This window comes from Salvia splendens, chromosome 11, assembly GCF_004379255.2.
Source record: "Salvia splendens isolate huo1 chromosome 11, SspV2, whole genome shotgun sequence".
Classification (NCBI taxonomy): Eukaryota; Viridiplantae; Streptophyta; class Magnoliopsida; order Lamiales; family Lamiaceae; genus Salvia; species Salvia splendens.
In genome coordinates, this window is record NC_056042.1 from 32,097,667 (window position 1) to 32,117,456 (window position 19,790).

General features: G+C 37.7%; 4 protein-coding genes and 1 pseudogene across 5 annotated transcripts; 2 read left to right on the forward strand and 3 right to left on the reverse strand.

Moving 5' to 3' along the window:
- Window positions 1-966: 966 nt before the first annotated feature.
- LOC121753540 (protein TRI1-like) lies at window positions 967-2,545 on the forward strand. Of its 2 annotated transcripts, XM_042148746.1 has the most exons (3): window positions 967-1,488; window positions 1,992-2,130; window positions 2,462-2,545. In XM_042148746.1, exons 1-2 carry the CDS (start codon window positions 1,189-1,191, stop codon window positions 2,106-2,108), a joined length of 417 nt encoding a protein of 138 aa, XP_042004680.1. In that variant the 5' UTR covers window positions 967-1,188; the 3' UTR covers window positions 2,109-2,130; window positions 2,462-2,545. The 2 variants fall into 2 exon arrangements, with proteins under 2 accessions (XP_042004680.1, XP_042004679.1); XM_042148745.1 differs by having other exon boundaries at window positions 970-1,488; window positions 1,992-2,545.
- A 500-nt stretch (window positions 2,546-3,045) lies between these two features.
- Window positions 3,046-4,687, reverse strand: LOC121753539 ((S)-8-oxocitronellyl enol synthase ISY1). Its single transcript, XM_042148743.1, has 2 exons — window positions 4,602-4,687; window positions 3,046-4,422 (listed from the first exon to the last, which is right to left on the reverse strand). Exons 1-2 carry the CDS (start codon window positions 4,638-4,640, stop codon window positions 3,292-3,294), a joined length of 1,170 nt encoding a protein of 389 aa, XP_042004677.1. The 5' UTR covers window positions 4,641-4,687; the 3' UTR covers window positions 3,046-3,291.
- Window positions 4,688-7,239: 2,552 nt separating this feature from the next.
- On the forward strand, window positions 7,240-10,086 carry LOC121754809 (annotated as a pseudogene).
- A 79-nt stretch (window positions 10,087-10,165) lies between these two features.
- Window positions 10,166-13,231, reverse strand: LOC121755244 (probable protein phosphatase 2C 63). The gene is made up of 4 exons (XM_042150523.1): window positions 12,910-13,231; window positions 12,261-12,631; window positions 10,972-11,208; window positions 10,166-10,658 (listed from the first exon to the last, which is right to left on the reverse strand). Exons 1-4 carry the CDS (start codon window positions 13,145-13,147, stop codon window positions 10,374-10,376), a joined length of 1,131 nt encoding a protein of 376 aa, XP_042006457.1. The 5' UTR covers window positions 13,148-13,231; the 3' UTR covers window positions 10,166-10,373.
- A 3,968-nt stretch (window positions 13,232-17,199) lies between these two features.
- On the reverse strand, window positions 17,200-19,308 carry LOC121755874 (probable E3 ubiquitin-protein ligase RHY1A). Its single transcript, XM_042151292.1, has 3 exons — window positions 18,885-19,308; window positions 18,209-18,396; window positions 17,200-17,813 (listed from the first exon to the last, which is right to left on the reverse strand). Exons 1-3 carry the CDS (start codon window positions 19,137-19,139, stop codon window positions 17,369-17,371), a joined length of 888 nt encoding a protein of 295 aa, XP_042007226.1. The 5' UTR covers window positions 19,140-19,308; the 3' UTR covers window positions 17,200-17,368.
- Window positions 19,309-19,790: the final 482 nt, after the last annotated feature.

Below are 19,790 nucleotides of genomic sequence, written 5' to 3' on the forward strand. Positions count from 1 at the left end.
TTTTTTGTTCTATAAATACTCCTACTCTTTCATTTCACACACAAACACACTATCCCTTATCTTTTTTTTCTTCTCATCACCGCATCACTTTCCATGATTATGCGGATTTCAATAAATTGTAATATTATGATTTCAATTATGTATTTTTCGTATTTTCGGATATTGTAATTTTCGTGATTTTTAATGATTTTATGAATTATTAGTATTAATTTAATATTTCAATGAAATATTAATTGAATTTGTTGGAAATAAAAATAAAAAATGAAATTGAATGAATAGTTAAGGGATGCGATGGTTAAAAGATGGAAGGATGCAGGTGTTGTCTCTTAGTTAAGAGATGAGTTAAAAAGTGCAGTGGAGCCCATGAATAGTGAAGGAATGAGACGGTTAAGAAACGGTATTGAGACACGGATGTGGATCGCCTAACGTGATAAAATGTTTGGATAACTAAATTTTACTATTAAAAACGAGTAAAATTTTGTGGTTCAAGCGCATTGCCATATGATATACTAGTACATAGTAAATCACAGATTCTAAAAGAGAGAAATGATGATGAAAATAAATATTTCTGCAGTTGTGATTGACCAGAAACACCATGACAATATATTCGGACTACTAAACTTTACTAAAAAAAACAAGTAAAAATTTAGAGGTCCGTACGCATTATTACTAAATTTCAAGAGCAATACATGCGACGGCAAGAGGACAAGGAAAGGAAGGCAAAGGATCGGGGGTGTGACCGTGTGAGGACAATTATTGAGACGACAACATGAGGTGAGGGAGGGAAAGCGCAAAGGGGGGATAATCCCCACATTGTAATTTTCATCTAAAACTATGTTTATAATTAATAATTTAAAAAGTAATGTTCAACATTAGAGAAAAAAATTTGTTAAAACTTTAAATTAATAGAGAGTGAAATATTTATGGCCCATAATATATTTAAATAACAAAATTCGAAACAAAGTAGTTTCTCAAAACTAATACGAGCAACATAACCTAGACAGAGGGCTCCAACTCTTTGGGCCTGAGACTATCCACTACATCAAGCCCAACCTTAAAGCCCATAAATTTTTAACGAACAAACGTTTTAAAAATAAACAGGAAAGAGACATTTTTGCCGCTCTTGCTCTGTTGCAGAAGTCTTATCTTCTTCACTCTCGTGCATTTTTTTTGCTGAAAACCTCAACAATGGCGCTGTCTCTTGGTGTATGCTCAACTTTCCTGCCTCGAGAAACGGTGTCGTTTGGCAACTCGTCTTCTCCTCTCTCCCTCAAGCTAGCTCCTGCTAACCTGCGCGTTTCGCGGTCGGTTTCCATAACCGCCGCTGCCAAGCCGGCCACGAAGATGAAGAAGCGCGAGCCTCGGGGGATAATGAAGCCGCGCAGCGTGTCGCCGGATATGCAGGCGTTCCTCGGCGGCGCGACGGAGTTCCCCCGCACTCAGGTACTCGAAGAGATTTGGGCGTATATCAAACAACACAATCTTCAGGTATATTCATAATCTGAACTGCGAAACCCTAATTTCTCGCGAGTTTGCTTCTCATGTCCCAATTTCATCGAATTATATCTGTATAACCTACGAGTCTGTGGTTAATTCGGACTTCGGAGCTTCTGATTTACTATGAATTAGTACTAGTACTACTTTTCTGATGCTGATATTTTAGAATCACCTTCACCTCGTTTGCAGCAGTTCACTGTTTATTGTGTATTGCTATTGGTGAATTGAAGGTATTGCAAATTTATCATTCATCTGTATCAATATCGATGCTTTATTCCAAATTTCCAACTGCCAGAATATAGCTTACAAGTTACAATTGCTGCATATTAAGATCCAAATATGCGGTATTTTTTTCACTGGTCATTGAATTAATGACTGGTTGAACTGCAACTACTCCATGCTACATACTATTTTGGTTTCCACTCTTTGATTGATGGATTTTGGGCATACTTGATTAGCTTCATAATGGTATAATCTCATACTCCTAACTACAGGATCCTGTGGACAAGAAGGTGATAGTCTGTGATGAGAAGCTCAAGAAGATCTTTGGAGGGAAGGATCATGTCGGATTCCTGGAGATTGCCGGCCTGCTCAATCCACACTTTCTTTAAGGCGGAAGCAATCAAACATAAGGTGTGTTTGGCTTCACATTTTGAGAGGACATTAGAGTTTTTTGTTGTTGTAAATGAAGCTCAGTACAAGTCTTTAGGATGTGCGATATCTCTGCTTTGCAACGTAGATGCCCCTCGAAACTCATCTGCAAGATGATCACTCGTGATGAGTAGTTTTGCTTTCTGGATCAACTTGTAGGCTTTAGTTGACTGCAACCGCGTGCTCTCATTCTATTCTAATTCGAGTTTTACGAGCACTATGGTTCACACGTTCATTGTCTCTAGTCTCTGCCATCTTCTCTAAGATAGAAATGCTTCACTTGAGGTGGATTGATTTACTGGCCATTTTTTAGGCGGGAAAATTGCAGCTGTAATGAAAGATGATGGCAATTTAAAAGCTCTTTTGCTCAATCTGGTGAGATGATATGCTTGATTTTGTTATTGTGCTTCTCTAATTTTTATGTTTGTGATGCTATATAATTGAAGAGGGTTTTATGAGCTTATCATGTTTTGACAAGTAGTAACAAAATTAAGTACCCTAAAAATGTCAATTAATCAAACAAAATTTCTACCTATATAACCCTAGTTAAATCATACTATATTAAGTTAAACAATTTTACCAACCAAATAAAATGAGTAATTGATTTAAAGTCTTTAAACGGTTCCTAATTAATACCAACAAGGGTTCGCCTATCCCCATTTATATTTTATTAATTCTCAATTTGAGTTTTTAAATCATGAGTCATGACTATGATTTAATTGGGATGGACACTTAAAGAATCACATAGTATTACACAATAATGCAGAAACTTGAACTAGGAGAAAAAGTTGGAATTGAACTGAAGAAAAATGCAAGAATTGCCTTCAGCCAGAGCCCAACCGCATATAAATTATAACATCTTCATAGAGTTCAAATAAATAAATTCAGGAAAAATAATTTAATACAGAAGCTGGGATTTTAATTTACTCAAAAGCAAGAGATATTAAAATTTACAAGCACAATATGACCAGGAAAATGACATGAGACATTAATCAACTATGTAGACTTGCTCAATGCAACATCATTTTCTCACCCCATTTGAAATCAATCTTATTACAACATTATTCTATTTCATTCAGTAAAGAAGCTAATAACCAAGGAAACAAACTCATTCACAAAGCAGAGAGTAGACATGCATACATTTTAAGGAACAATCTTGTAAGCTTTCACCTTATCAATCCAAGAAAGGAATGAATTCTTTGAATTTCTGAATCCAAGAAATCCATGCTCCTTGCTCTTGTTCATTGTGTCCAATGGGACTGCATTCTCAAGTATAAGATCAGCAAACCACCACTTCCCACTATCCTCCAACTTGTTGGACAACAAACCATTCTCCCTCACGATTTCGTCCCAAACCGGACCTTTATCCTTCATCAACTCCTGCAGTTTCACAACCTTCCCTTCCTCGAACTCCCCACACTCCACCTCAAACTGCTCCGCCAACACCTTCCAGAAATGCTTCCATTTGAAAACATCCCCATTGCTCACATTAAACGCCTCATTCTTCGCATAAGGCTCCACAGCGGCCCATATCTGATGCTCCGCAATCAAGTCTGCATCCGAGCAATCCGAGTATCCATCCCAAGCAGCCTTGCAACCGGGAAACCTCAATACTGCACCCTCATGCTTGCAGATAGCTGCATACACGCAAAGTGTCCCAACCAAGTTCATCATGCTATACGGAGAGAAGCCGAATATAATCCCAGGCCGGTGCACAGACCAAGTCAAGCCTGCCTTCTTCCCAACCTCCTCAAACAGAATGTCCTCTAGGGTATAGTAGAAATTCGGGAAATCCAATCGAGGCAAATCCTCAGTGAGCGGCGGATCGTGAGCTTGAGTATTCCATAGCCTCTCAAATGGACCAAGATAATGCTTCCTACCAGTAAGCAAACAGATATGCTTCAAATTGGGGCAATTAGGGATCACTACATTCAGCACATTCTTCAACATTTTCCCATTAGCTTCACAATTCTCCTTCTCAGTGGCTCTGTTAGTCCAAGTCACATAGAAAATATTGGTGATATCGGTGAGAGAGGATAGCTTCGCTTCGACATCGTCGGAATCGGAAACATCGCAGCTGATGTAGTTGATTGGGTGATCCTCGTTCCAGGAGGGGCGGGGGCGCCGCGCCACCCCATAAACCTTCCACGGCCCGCCTGGTGTGTCGGAGAGGGGCAGGATCTCCGCCATGCTGTTCCCCACGATTCCGGTCACCCCCACCACCAGAGCGACGCTCTGGTAATTCAGCGGTGCTTCATTTTCATCCAATTTTTTCTAATTTCCACCGTTCAAATATCAGTTCACTTGAAATCGGATGCTCAATCGCAAATCAAATAGCACAAATTCCGATGATACAGATTGAGTATACAAATCAGATTACGCTTTGGAAACACAGATTAAATTGACAGCTAAGCCTAGATAATTGAAGATTTGAGCGACTGATAATTATTTACCTTTGCAGCGCCAATAGCTCCAGCCCACCACCAGCTCATCTTCAGTCTCGGAGAAATAGAGTTTGTGTATGAGTTTGGATCGTGAAATTGTGAGTACGAAATATATGTGAGGAAGAGATGATGATAGTCAAACTTACAGCATCCACATCCGTGCTCTTGCCACCGAGCACGAATGTAGGCCCGGACCCACTTTTACTCTCTGGTCGTAGGCAAGAGCACAACACCCACATCCGTGCTCTTCCGCATGAACAAGCTCGAGGGTCCCGCCATTCTATTATTCAATTTAAATAAAAACATTTCCACAATATTAAAATACATTAAAAATAACCGGAATAATATTACAAATTACAAAAAAAATTAAAAATTACATAATTAAAGTCTTAAAAATTAAAAATTACATAATTTAAATCCTAAAAATTAAAAATTACATAATTAAATTCATAAAATTAAAAAAACTCATTACTCGTGGCTGAATTTCGCCCAAATGTGTTTGATTAGGTCTTCTAGTAGATCAACGTGGGTTCGGGTATCGCGCATTGTGTGTCTTGTTTCGATCCTCTCACCCACCGTCGTATGCACACCTCGGCGTGGGGGAGACCTTGCGGTTGAGCTTCCGGCTTCATCCTCGTCGTAAAAGCTAGCTGCCCTCGGTCCTTCGTACACTATAATCATGTTGTGCAAGATAATACACGTGTACATGATGTCGGCGATATTTTTCACGTACAACAGCCGAGACGGGGCCTTCACAATTTTGAATCGGGCTTGAAGGACCCCAAAAACTCTTTCGACGTCTTTACGAGTGAACTCTTGACGCTGCGCAAAAAGAACTTGTCTCGGGTCTTGCGGGTTGCTGAGCGTCTTCATGAAAGTCGACCACCTTGGGTAGATACCATCGGCGAGATAGTAACCCATGTGATATGTATTTCCGTTGACGGTGTAGTCAATCGCCGGTGCTACACCATTCAACACATCATTGAAGAGTGGTGAAGAATAGAGCAAGTTCAATTCATTGTTGGATCCGGCAACACCGAAATATGCATGTCAAATCCATAGGCGGTAGTCGGCGACTGCTTCAAGGATAAGTGTTGGGCCGCCGCCTTTGTGGCCGCTTAAGTGTTGCCCCCTCCAAGCAGTCGGACAATTCTTCCACCTCTAATGCATGCAGTCAATGCTGCCAAGCATACCGGGAAAACCATGGACTGTTTCGTGAAGACGAAGCAACCGTTGGCAATCATCGGTGGTGGGTGCCCGAAGGAATTCATCCCCGAAAGCTGAACGAACGCACTCGCAAAAATTTTTAAGGCAAAGGATTCTAGTGGACTCACCGGCATGCAAATACTCGTCGAAGAGGTCAGCCGTTTGCCCAGTAGCAAGTTGTCGGATAGCACACGTACACTTCTACAACGCCGAGAGACTTTGCCGACCGACTGCGTCTGTACTTGTTTGAAAGTATTCAACACGAGCGGACAATGTGTTGACAATACGCATAAACAAGCGTTTTGACATGCGAAAACGGCGCCAAAAGTAATCTTTCGAAAACCGCGGCTGGTCGGAAAAATAGTCGGCAACGAGCCTTTCGTTGGCTCCCTCCCGGTCACGATGTGTGTATCGGCGAGTTGATCTATTTGGTTGAGGAGGAGGGGTGGGGGTATTCGCTGTGACATAGGCTTCATAGGCAGCACAATGTTGTTCATAGTATTCTTATTTTTCGCACCCCGCTTTCGTAATAAGATGGGTGAAATCCATTTGAGGGTTTGAGTGAGAGAGGAAGATGTAGATATAAGTTGTATGAAAAAATATGAATGAGAGATGATTTGATGTGAAAAATGGAAGATGAATGTGTGTATTTATAGATGATTTTGGGAATAATAAAAATAAAAAAAATCAAAACAAAATTCAGAAAAAACGGTAAAAAAACGGCCAGATTTTTGGAATTCTGAAAATATTTTTTTTTCATTTTTGGTATTTGAATTTTTTTAAAAAAATTGAATTTCCAACAGAAATTCCGTTGGCCAATCAGAACGCGTAACGTCAGCTGCTCGCTGGCACGGACGTGCTCGATGCATCGAGCAGCGCCGCGCCAGTGGCAAGAACGCAGAGGCGGATGCTCTTAGCTCACGAATCTTTTTCTTTTGTAGAAAATTCTTGACTGCCATTTTCAAATTTGAAGAAAAGTACTAGCTCCATCTCGAGATAAGCCAGTCGTATTTTTTTGTGATGTCCCATTATAAGTAAGTCATTTCGTTTTTAGCAAAAAATCTTTCTCTCTTACTTTATTGTCAACTACTTTGTTCTCTTTTTAGTACTACTTCACTACTTTTTTCTCTCTCATACTTGACTATCTGTACTTCAACTCTTTAAATATCAATTTTTTAAATCTCATGTCCAAAAGAAATATTTCACTTATCTTGAGACGAAAGGAGTATAATAAACTTTACGTGTTCAGATTTATCTTGTCTTTCATAGTAGAAGAATGATAGTAGAAAAGATTTAACAGCTCATGGGTCTTGTCTTTGCATAATTGTAGAATGATTGTAGAACAGATTGTGACATTAGAGCATCCGCAATGACGGACTTCGCCGCGGAATTCCCACGGATTTCTCGGAATTCCGTGGCGGATGTCCGCCATTAGGCACGAATGGCGAGGATACGGAATTCAGCTGAGGACGTCGCAGGTCCACGGCCTTCTGCGGAATTCCGCAGGGACGTCCTCCATTGCGTCGATTCCTGCAGATTTCCGATTTTTTTTTCGTAATGTCTATATATACTGCTCGTTGAATTTCACTTCATTCGTCGTTGATGTAGTTTTTAATTATTGAAATGTATTTTTTTTAAAATTTGGTGAAATGTTCTTTTCTTTTTTTAATGGAATTTTTTCCCTATTTGTGTCGAAATTTTAATTCCGTAACTTGTTTATTTCGGGAAATTGGTTAATTTGTGAATTTGTGATTTTTTTTAATGTGGGAATTCCGTAGGAAATTTCGCAGGGGAATTCCGCCATTGTGCAGTGGGAAGTCCTTACGATGTGGCAGAGCAGTGGGAAGTCCTTATGACGTGGCAGTGGGAATTCCGCACCGCACCACTGCGGATGCCCTTAGGTGACACAGTCAACACCTTGCACAAGTAAAATAGTATTTCACGATCTGAAGTGAAAAAACATTTCACAACAATAGGCTTCGGCTCATTAGGTTTGCTAAGTCTTCCCCTTCAAATCTGGTTATGTTTAGTACTCCAGTTTACTTGGTATTAGATTTAGAACTAGTTTTTCTTGCTTTTGTCAAATTTTGTAATATCAATAAATTGTTTTTACACAAGTTGCAGGATTTTGAAGAAAAAAGAGCTAAAAATAATGAATTTCAATCCATCTTTTAAAATCATTGTGTTAATCTTTGAAGAAGTTTTGCGTGATAATGCTCTTAGAGTGTCTACAATAGGTGAGCCGAACTCTCGACGAAGACAGGGCCGGTGTGGTATGGTCGGCGAGGATAGGGCCGGTGTGGTATGGGCCGCGGCGCTGACCGCGACAGTCTAATGCACGCCAGAGAAAGCCGCGGGGTGTCATTTTTTTTTATTTTTAAAATTTTTATCTATAAAATATCTATTTCCAAATCATTTTTTTCATTATATTCCATTTTATTAATTTTGTCCAATTAATTTTGTTCCAATCCAACTAAAATATATCAACAATTGATAAAATAATGAGATTTGTGGCAGTGACTTTTCCACTATTGGACTGGACAAGTTTTTGATGATCGTGGACTAGTTTCAAGTTTCTAGGCTTGTGCTCAAGTTGAGAATTTTTTTAAAAAATTATACGTAGGTGTCGCCTTGAATTTGATCAATCCAATAACAATACAACTTAATCCAAGAAAAAACACATATGAATCGCAGACAAAAATTCGAACACGTAAAGTTTCTTCAAATATAAAAAATGGCTGTAAAAAATTACCCATATAAAAGACAAAGATCCATGAGCTAAGATTCTCTGTCACAATCTCTTCCCACTCACACAATTTCACGATCCAAACTCACACACAAACCATGTTTCTCCGAGACTGACGATGAGCTGGAGCTATCGGCGCTGCAAAGGTAAATAATTATCAATCGCTCAATCTTCAGTATTCTATGCCAATTTGATTTGTGTTTCCATAACCGTCATCTGCGTAATTTGATTCGTGTTTCCATATTTGTGCGATCTGATTCCTGATTTGCGATTGAGCATCCGATTTCATGAGAACTGATGTGTAAACGGTCAAAAATAGAAAAAATTGGATGAAAATGAAGCACCACCGAATTACCCGAGCGTCGCTCTGGTGGTGGGGGTGACCGGAATCGTGGGGAACAGCATGGCGGAGATCCTTCCGCTCGCCGACACTCCAGGCGGGCCGTGGAAGGTTTATGGTGTGGCGCGGCGCCCCCGCCCCTCCTGGAACGAGGATCACCCAATCAAATACATCAGCTGCGATGTTTCCGATTCCGACGATGTCGAAGCGAAGATATCCCCTCTCACCGATATCACCAACATTTTCTATGTCACTGAGAAGGAGAATTGTGAAGCTAATGGGAAAATGTTGAAGAATGTGTTGAATGTTGTGATCCCTAATTGCCCCAATCTGAAGCATATCTGTTTGCTGACTGGTAGGAAGCATTATGTTGGTCCATATGAGAGGTTATGGAATATTCAAGCTCATGATCCACCGCTTACTGAGGATTTGCCTCGATTGGATTGCCCGAATTTCTATTATAACCTAGAGGACATTCTGTTTGAGGAGGTTGGGAAGAAGGCGGGCTTGACTTGGTCTGTGCACCGGCCTGGGATTATATTCGGCTTCTCTCCGTATAGCATGATGAACTTGGTTGGGACACTTTGCGTGTATGCGCAGCTATCTGCAAGCTTGAGGGTGCAGTATTGAGGTTTCCCGGTTGCAAGGCTGCTTGGGATGGATACTCAGATTGCTCGGATGCAGACTTGATTGGGGAGCATCAGATATGGGCGGCTGTGGAGCCTTATGCGAAGAATGAGGCGTTTAATGTGAGCAATGGGGATGTTTTCAAATGGAAGCATTTCTGGAAGACGTTGGAGGAGCAGTTCGAGGTGGAGTGTGGGGAGTACGAGGAAGGGAAGGATGTGAAACTGCAGGAGTTGATGAAGGATAAAGGTCCAGTTTGGGATGAAACCGTGAGGAAGAATGGGTTGTTGTCCACCAAGTTGGAGGATATTGGGAACTGGTGGTTTGCTGATCTTATGCTTCAGAATGCAGTCCCATTGGACACAATGAACAAAAGCAAGGAGCATGGATTCTTGGATTCAGAAATTCAAAGAATTCCTTCCTTTCTTGGATTGATAAGGTGAAAGTTCAAGTTTCTGTAGTTTTGTTTAATACTCCCTCTATCTCAAATAGCATGGGACTACCCGAAATTGAATGTATAATGCAAATAGTTTGGGAAGGAGTATGTGATTGTTTATGATTAAAAAACTCAAATCGAGAAATAATCCATCCTTTCCACCATAAGCGATAATTAAGTTACTGCAGTTAATGAAAGAGTAAAAAAGGCACAAAACATAACACAGCACAAGGCTAGTAGTAAACTCAACTATCAGTTCACTGACAGCAAAAACGATAACCATACCTAATTTCAGACCAAAAAAGAAAGAAAGAAAAGAGTGTATTTGAGGTTGCAACCCACGCTTCAAAATTAGCTATAATCCTTGTATGCACTATTTTATCTACACCAAACCTCTATACAACATAAACTTCTTTTTTTCAGTAATCAGTATAATACCTTTGCTTGTGATTCCTCATTGGGAAAAATCTTGTCGCCGGAACTTCCCATGGCTTCATCCGAGTTATGGGAATAGATATCAATAGGTGGAGTAGTAGAGCCAACTGCACCTTGCTTATGCTTTTGGTGATCAAGGTAAATCACAATTACAGTAATGTCATCATGAAAATGCCTCCTGATTCCCCTCTCGATCTTCTTGATATCCTTGTACCTCACTTCTCTCTTCTTTGCTGCTTCCTGAATGGCAGCTGCAACCAATCTCTTGGCTATTCCCTGCAAATTCACACCATCAGATGTTAGCCTCTGAGAGGTTTCGTATGCAATCAAATTTAGGCAGTTTTGATTAACTTGATTGTAATGTGAAATGTGGCAGCCGGTTAGTTAGAATACTAATTATGATGAGATGGATATGGTGCCTACATATTGAAAATAATGAGAATATTTACTAGGTGAATCGACCATGCGTCCACCTGAGAGAGAGATGGATGGGTGGATGGTGCAAAGCATGAGTTCAAGCAATAGAATTTATGTTGTTTGGCCATGACTGGTATAAAGCATGAACTGGAACAGTATACTAAACACTTACAGCTCTTGGGTACTTGGAAACTATTTGAACAGCTCCATCATCGCTGAGTTGCTCCCACAGACCATCAGAAGCGAAAATGACAAACTTATCTTCTTGTCTCAGCTTTCTGGTTACAATAGAAGGTTCAGCTGACATAAGAGGTCGCTTCGTGGGGACATAATTCCCGTACTGCTGGAAAATCGGGTCTCTATAAAACTCGGGCTTTTTCAAATAGACATCACCAATGGATCTAGATACCTGAAGTGAGATAACTTAGAAATTAGGGATTTAAAACCTTTGCATGACATTTAGCTTCAGATTAATAAAATAGAAAAAAAACGATTAAAGATAAAACAAACAGACAAACTCCTTATCTCATTCTCACCGGGCCAACATGAATATCTGTAAATCATAAGGAAGGAAAGAAAATTAGATCCTAAATGCTAAATGAGCTTCTTTCAAGGTACAAGGACCTTCAGGATGACCAAACATAAAGGCAGGGGACTATAGAGGCACCAGGATCACAACACTTTGCTTTATGATCTTCATGTACATCTCATGTGCGGAAGGCATCTACTTTAACTTCAGCCACATGAGACGGCAAGAGGCAGAGCATGTGAATCCTGGAAGAGTAACCAATACACCCTTTAGCAAATGAACTAAATGTGCACTCTCGTTGCTGCCTCTCACCAAATTAAGAGAGAAGATATCAATTTGGGAAGAAAAATAAATTTTGAACAGGAAAAAGGTGCTAAAATCATCTCCCATGAAATGCTCTTTCAAGCAGATCAGTAGGATTGGGTTGAAAGAAAAGCAGCCAAGAGTTCTGACTTGATACACCACCAGGCTGATGAATCTCATGTACCTTTAGTTAAAACCTAAATCATGTGGTCAGTTTACAATATCCCGTATCAGGATTGGGTTTTAATCAAATAATTCTGATGTGCAACAATCTGCAAGAATCTTTTATAACAGAGCTCAAAATAACTACCCAATCTTAACCCAAAAAACTAGAATATGAGCAGTGGCCAAGGTATCTCACAAAATACCCTACGCAAAAATGAATACAATATCAACCAGAAAATTGTCTAACGCCACGAACGAACAAAAAGAGGTCATAATATGGTACGATGCAGCTCTTAATCAATCAAACATGAAATATTGGTTAGTTTTAGCATGCTCTCTATAAGGTTCTATGATGATTAAACTCAGTCCAGATGCTTCGGAATTGTCAAAACAGTCACTTTGGCACTAACATTAAAATATGCAGAATGCTTGGCATTCGATAAATGATGGATTAAGAAAAGAACCTGAATAATTCCCTTGATTCTCCAAACTCCTCGACAATAAACCACAACAGGTGAATCATCAGGATGAAGCGCTTCAACCTCCCTCCTAACATCTTGGGACGAAACATTATGATCTGTGGACAACCTCTCAGACACGAAATTATTCTCCCCATCAAAACCTCTACGGCCAAGAACAGCTCTTGAATCTCCCAAGTTTGCAACATACAATTTACCGTCTGAAATTGCACCGACCAAGCAGCACGACCCAACTGAAGCAATCTTCGGATTGGTTGGTAATGATATCTTCACTAAACGAGTAAAATCCTCTTCAGCTGCGTTGAAAGCCCTCTTTATTACATCTGTCGACAATCCTCCTTGCTCCGTGGAAAATTCTGTAAATTACAAATTGATTGCCAATCAAATTAAAAGAACACTAAGAAACCACTGATTCATCCACAGTTGAAACGAATAAAATATATTCTATCAAAAGCTTCTAGTTCAAATTTGAATAATTTGAAACAGATGTTCACAAGCAATAGATCAGATACCTAATTTCAAAAAATCAAAGCTCAATGAATACACAAACAAAACAAAATATACGGCGAGATCTCCTTCAACAACAGCATAAGAAATTAAAAGAGCGAAAAAAGAGGGGATTTAAGAAAATCACTTTGGAGATGAAGGAAGAGGTGGTGGTTGACGAATCGAGAGGCTTCGGGACCGCCGTGGCCGTCGTAAACTCCGACATAGGTGGCGGAGGGCGAGGTGAAGACCTGGCTCTGATCCTCTAGGTTAGAATTGGCCTGCGCGACCGCGATCGAGAATTCACCGGAGGCGTGGGGCTTCAATGCAGAGTGCCAGAGCAAGCCATCGCCAATTCGGCGCCCTAAACAGCAGGATCGCAACATGACCTAATGCAGTAGAAATATCTTCAACAGTGAGAGAGTCTAGAAATGGAAATGGTGGGACAGGAATGGATTATGGATGAATGTGGGATTAAATGAAATTTATAAATAAGAGAGGAGAGACAAAGAGACTAGGTTTGGTATAAATAAATACACAGTTTTTTAAAATTGAAATTTCAAAATTCCATTTTTTTTAGTGTGCAAACTTAGTCTAACATGAAATTTATTGTTGAGCTTTTATTTTTTTACTACTTGTTTCAACTAAAATGGAGTATCATCTTTTCTTTTTAAATTAAACATATTTCATTTGTAGTTTATTATATTATTCTCTATTTAAATACTTTTAACAACTCCATCAAAAATATCGTGTTAATAATCTAAAATAAAATGAAGTAGAGGGAGAAAAAGAAACAAAAGACTCAAGTGACTTAGACAACCTTAATGGCTAATATAATTCTCCTACAACTCAAATAGAACTTAGGTCAGTAGAATGTAAATTATAATCTCTATCCATAAAATAATGACCCATTTTGTCATTTTTTGACATCCACAATTTAAAATTTTATTTTTTTATTAATGGAAATTAAAATAATAGTACAAATTATATCTATATTCCACTAAGTTTTTTAATAGTACAATTTTATTCATAGTCAAACAATTTTTTAAATGTATGGGGGATTATATTATAGATATTTTTTTATATATTCTACTCCACTAAATATGATACTGAAATTTTATACAATTGTAAAAGTACTTTAAATTAAATTCATGAAATCTTATTTCATAGTAGTAGTTGGTATCAAATGAGAGCTCATTTAATATTTCTGTTCATACTCATATACTTAATGCCACCATTAAATTTATTACTCCTTCCGTCCCCGATTAAGAGTCACACTTTTTCATTTCGGTCCGTCCTCAATTAAGAGTCACACTTCATTTTTACTATAAATGGTAAGTAGATCTCACATTCTACTAACTCACTTCACTCACATTTTATTATAAAGCCAATATAAAAAAGTGGGTCACACATTCCACTAACTTTTTCAACCAACTTTTCTTTACATTTCTTAAAACTCGTGCCCGGTCAAAGTGTGACTCTTAATCGGGGATGGAGGGAGTATTATATTAGTTATATACATCATGTGAAATTATATTAAGTTATTTACTTATAATTTTTAGTGAGGAGTTTTTATTCATTTTTTGGTTTGTAAATTTGAAATTGTATTTTTTTGGATCTATAGTAGTATAGAATATATAGAAATATTCCACGCTCTAAATTATAAATTATAGTAAATATCTAGGATTAAGAATTTTGGTTTTTAAAGAATATTAAAAGTTACTCTAATCATTTCTTATATCTTCTTCTTCTTTCTTTTTTTTTGGACATAAGAATTCAAACTCTAATGTGAAATTTTGAAAAAATACATCAAAACAAGAATAATATAGTCAAAACTTATGTTCCACATCTTGTATATGTCATTACCCATATCCCGTATAACACGTTACGACTAAAGTAGAAAAGTTATTTAAATCTTGACTTGCACATAAAGCTAATGATGAAAATATATTTAAATTTGGGTCGACTTTGGTAAATATGTAGTGTGAATAATTGATTTCTCTTTAAAAAATTGTTTTGGATGGGGATGGACTTGGAGGCGACATGGATATGACTCGGACAAATAAATATTGGATTGCAATTCAATTACTATTTCAAATAAACATGCTTTATTTTGATGAATTTATAATTAATTAATTACAGTACGATTTAACTGCGGATTGTTGCTGACTCACTATCGTCACAACACTCGACATATTGAATTTTTTTTATTTGGTTGGGATAAAGTCATAAACCCAACGCTTAATTATTTTAATTGGGGCGTAACTATTTTTTGATTCGTTAATAAGATGTTTATCTTACTCGTTTCTTAATTTTTTAATTAAAACTTGGAGTCGTTGACTTATAAGATTATTTGAGGATCGTAACAATACTAACTTAGCTTGAAAAAGGTCACAAAATTTGTGGATTTGATTCTTATCATCTTTGCTCTCATATTTAATTTTTTTTCCATAGTTGTCATGTGTGTGCTATGGTAATTATTATGCTATCTACTATCGAATACAAGAAAAATTACAGTAAATACAATTGGCAAAACACATCCTTAAGTCCTTGTACTTTGATTGTTTATTTCACTAGGTCCTTATACAATTTTTTCGTTTTAGTAAGTCCTTGTACTTTTATATTCGATATATTCCAATCCTTATTTAATGGAACCAGTAACTTTTTCGTTTATAAAATAATACATTATATGTTAATTATTTAAATATATTCCACCTAATATCCTAGTTGTGTGTATTAGCCTAATGAGAGAGTTATAAATATTCGATGCCTAAAGAAAGAATGAAAAATAGAAAAGGGCAAGTCTTCTATATAAAAGTCTACATAATTCACTAAATGAAGAACATACACATTGAGATGGGAAAGCAACATAAACTATGTGGTCGAAACGAAAGGAACACTTGCTAGTAATTCCACTTCTTAAAAATCGTTCTACCTAAATTTCTACATTTCTACCTAAATTTATTCTACTTTGGCCAATAAAGGTATAACAATGGTAGTTATCTCATGCTTATTAATACTAAACCTCCAATACGGAAATTCTTTTTTTCATATCAATAATCCAACCATAAAAGGTTGAAACAAAGTAGTATAATACCTGATGTAGCCATGTGTAACATGAAATTCTCGTTGTTATAATATAAGGTCCTTTAAGTTGTTTCGGTAGTTATTTGTTTTCCTAGTTAATTTTATAAATTTTTATAACTTGATAGAAAAGATTTTATTAATATTAACTTGCTTTAATTTTTTTAAGCAAATGAACATAAGTTTTAAAAGTCACACCACATGGATTTAAACCTAAAATATATAGCTTTAGATATTACGACTCTACCACTAGGACAACCCACAAATACTAGATTTGATTGTTTTATTTCTATTTATTACAATTTCCTTTCAATAGAATAAGCGATGAAAATTATTGACCAATATTCATGGGCTTTGTTTAGCTTTAATTCTACGAATTATACTTTTCTTTTAGCTTTATCTTTCTTTGTAGGTTTAGGATTATTCTTTTAATGATAATTAAAATAATTTATCTTTGATTATAATATTTTGTGAATTTTATTCTCCCTCGAACGTTCAATTTTCATTTAGAAAACCTATCGACTTATCAAACCATCGTACAGTCCACATTCTTGAATTTGCTTAGCATTTAAGAATTGATTCGTTAATCAATCAATCATCGAGTGCTTTTAATTTTTAATCATTGAACCTTCAATTAGAACATTGTGACATTATTCTATCAGTCCACATTCTTGAATTCGTTTAAGTTGGACAAACATCTATTCGATCTATCTGATTATCTATCTAGTTCTATTGGAGGAAGTCGGGAGGTGGATAGGTTCTTGTCAACTTGAGGCTAGGTGGTAAGCTTTTCGAGGCTTTCTTGCCAGTGGTTTTTTGGTACCTTTTGCATGTCATAGTTTTCTTTTCTAGCTTCGTTTTGGGGAGAAGGTTGTTGCTCCTTTTCCTGTTGCTTGGTGTTGTTTTGTTTCTATTTTGTACCCCACAGCTCGCTTCTCTTGGCTCGAGCATTTTGATTAATCAAAAAAGAAAATCTATCTAGTTCTATGAAGTCATCCACAATATTTAAGAATCAATTCGTTAATCAATCAATCATCGATGATCATATCTGTCTCACACATACACATAAAAACAATATATAAAAAGACCAAGTAAAATGGGTTGAGTGAATAGTTAGTAGCAAATGTAGAATCATTCAACTGGTGTAGTGGTCCTGTTGTTTACTTTAAAAGCCATTAAAATTCTATAGTATTATTTTCGGATAATACCTGTCCGAATCTACCTCGTTAGGACATGAAACACAACAAACTGGGAACTGAGCTGAATATCTCCCAAAAGACCTGCTGCTTCCAGATTCGGAGCCTGCATTTACATGCTACAAAATATTTCAACATAAAGTTCTGAGTTCAACAAATGTAGTCAAGTTTCTTCTGTCTTTTATTCTACACTCAACAACTTAGTTCAAGTTACATTAAACGTCAGCACGTCACAGCAGAAACACAAAATTACAAGACGAGATTTCTTTACACACACGCTAAGGCAGAAAAACTAGTATACAGCATTGGGAGAGACCTTCTAACAGATCAAAATTCTGGATCCTTTTTAACTCTGTCAGAGGTTGTTACATCAATACTCCTACGGCAATATGGGCAGTCTGCACAAGTCCGAACCCAAGGATCCAAGCAAGAAAAATGATACCTGTGCCCACACGGTAGACATATCAGCTGATCTCCGCCTAAGAAACTCTCTAGGCATATGCTACACTCTCTTGATGCCCTGGGCACGTGCTGTTCGTCACTTTCCTGTGCGACACAGAATACCTCAACCGGCAAACAGCTCAGTGCCTCTTGAGTAAGTCCTGGAGGCCTCATGTTCAGACGTTGGCCATCTGAATTGGTTAAGGGAGATGCTGCTGCAAGCCACTCCCTAGATATATCTGTTTCCCAATCCCCAGCATCCACGAGCCTGAAGTCATCGCCGATTGCAAAGCCCCTACGTTGGCTCCCAGCTGAGTTCCTGTGACTCCGCCTATATAGAGACACACATAAACCAATTATTAATATTGTTGGGTTACAAAATTAAATGACATGGAAGGCTCTCAAGAAGACTACCACTAAGATGTGAATGTGCTAGAATCTCAAAACCATATCAAAGTCATTATCCTTACAAACAAATATGTTTAGCAGAGTCATGGAGTAGAAGGAATAAGAAACTTATACAGAGAAAAAGTCCGAGAACATAATTATGTTAAAGCAAGGTTTAATAACTAGAGTGCAGAAAGTCATGAAGACCATATTTATACTGGACTACTGGTTCAATGCCGAATCTACAAATGACTGCCATAATGTGTTTTACAGTTTACTTCAGCCGACGCAATTATGCTGGATGGTGGGGTGGGAGGGATTTCAAACATCTGAACCAACCTGCTATCAGAGAGCATAACACCTCTCAGTCTTTGCAAAAGTCTTTCTCTAGCAAGCAGAACGGCTCCAGGAAGCCTGTCATTCCTACTTAACATCAGCCAATCTTGTGTAACTTGAGGATCAGGATGGATAACATTCCCTGGAGAAGACTGGTGGCTGCCTTCTTCGCGTCGAACCGTTTCACATTCCTAGTCATAATGAAAGGATATGACAGCCAATGGTTCAGAATTGGTTTTTACAAGGTTGATGGAAATGTTTAAAAAATAAATAATAAAACAACTCTAGGATGCACTGCTAATATCTCATCAGCATAGAGGTTTGCATGAAGAAAAACATTTGGATATGGAGAAGCATCCTAAATCTAAAGCACATAGTGAATACAAAACTGCCAATACTACACCATAATTGATATATATTGCTCGGGATAACTCTTTGCATTTCAGAGAATAGGATTTCTATGATATATCACATGCTGCCATCGGTTCAAAACTAACAGTTTTCAGCTAAACGGAATTAAGAAGAAAGGTGATAAAAAGAGAACAGATAGAGCATCAAGTTCCATCAAAGCAATACTAAATCTCACAGCTAGATGCTACTAATTAACTCGAACCGCAACATACTCAACAAATTCAGCACTTATTGTTACATAAATTGCAATCATCACAACAAAAATCACCCGAGGAAGGTGAGAAGAGCGATTGAGCGAGGTCTGGCGCGGGTGATGAACAGAGCGCCGCAACGGATTGCAACCGTCAGGATCAAGTCGGTCTCGACGACTGTGATTGCCTCCGGCACTGTTGTCGTGGCGGTGGCGGCGATTGATCGACGGAGGCGGCGGTGGAGAGCTCAAATCCGACCCGACGCCATACGAATCGGAATTACGCCCAATTCGCGTCCTCCGTTGGTAGAATAGCTCCGAAGCAGTCGTCATGCAGCTCCAATTAGGAGCAGCAGCAGGTTTCCAATACCTATGCTGCAAAACAGCTACCGTAATCGAAGATTGACAGAACAAATATCTTGAGATTCGATTGAGATTTGAGAAGTTTCAGTTAAATGTGGAGGTAAGATATGTAAATTCGAGAGGAAACTGCAGAGGTAAATCAAGCAAGTAATCCTAATTTAATTAAGACTAGATGTTAAGAGTATGACGTGGCTATTCCTAATTCTTCAACTACTATCCACTTCAAAAAAAAATATTATTATCAGTATCTTGTGCGATAATTTATTTATTTACATTTTTCTTTAAACAAATAATTTAACATAAAATGGTTTGAAAAAATGAAATAAAAGTAGTATTTAAATTATACATACTCTAATAAGGAACCAATGTCTAATCTCTTATGATTAGTAATTGGAAAAAAAAAATTGATAGTAATTTTCTAGTTGGGTTACCATTTATATAAAAATTATATTGAGTACTCAAACACATATAATTGACTTTTTGACGGGAAGTCCATGAGACACTCTTTGATTGGTTGATTTAAGCAATGCCACGAGCAAGTTCATTCCATCTTCATAGAACTTAAAACAATTATGTGCAACAGATTCTATCCGGATGGAATCTAAAACTGAGGACATGTCT

Bases quoted from the DNA above. Each gene is read 5' to 3' on its own strand.
- LOC121753540 (XM_042148746.1), top strand. From the start codon at position 1,189: ATGGCGCTGTCTCTTGGTGTATGCTCAACTTTCCTGCCTCGAGAAACG. The intron at 1,489-1,991 runs GTATATTCATAA...TCCTAACTACAG, and splicing joins TCAAACAACACAATCTTCAG to GATCCTGTGGACAAGAAGGT.
- LOC121753539 (XM_042148743.1), bottom strand. From the start codon at position 4,640: ATGAGCTGGTGGTGGGCTGGAGCTATTGGCGCTGCAAAG. The intron at 4,423-4,601 runs GTAAATAATTAT...GGTGGAAATTAG, and splicing joins GAGCTATTGGCGCTGCAAAG to AAAAAATTGGATGAAAATGA.
- LOC121755244 (XM_042150523.1), bottom strand. From the start codon at position 13,147: ATGTTGCGATCCTGCTGTTTAGGGCGCCGAATTGGCGATGGCTTGCTC. The intron at 12,632-12,909 runs GTGATTTTCTTA...TGTAATTTACAG, and splicing joins CCTCTTCCTTCATCTCCAAA to AATTTTCCACGGAGCAAGGA. The intron at 11,209-12,260 runs GTTCTTTTCTTA...ATCTCACTTCAG, and splicing joins GAATCAAGGGAATTATTCAG to GTATCTAGATCCATTGGTGA.
- LOC121755874 (XM_042151292.1), bottom strand. From the start codon at position 19,139: ATGACGACTGCTTCGGAGCTATTCTACCAACGGAGGACGCGAATTGGG. The intron at 18,397-18,884 runs GTGATTTTTGTT...CATTATGACTAG, and splicing joins GCTCTTCTCACCTTCCTCGG to GAATGTGAAACGGTTCGACG. The intron at 17,814-18,208 runs GTTGGTTCAGAT...GTCTCTATATAG, and splicing joins GTTATGCTCTCTGATAGCAG to GCGGAGTCACAGGAACTCAG.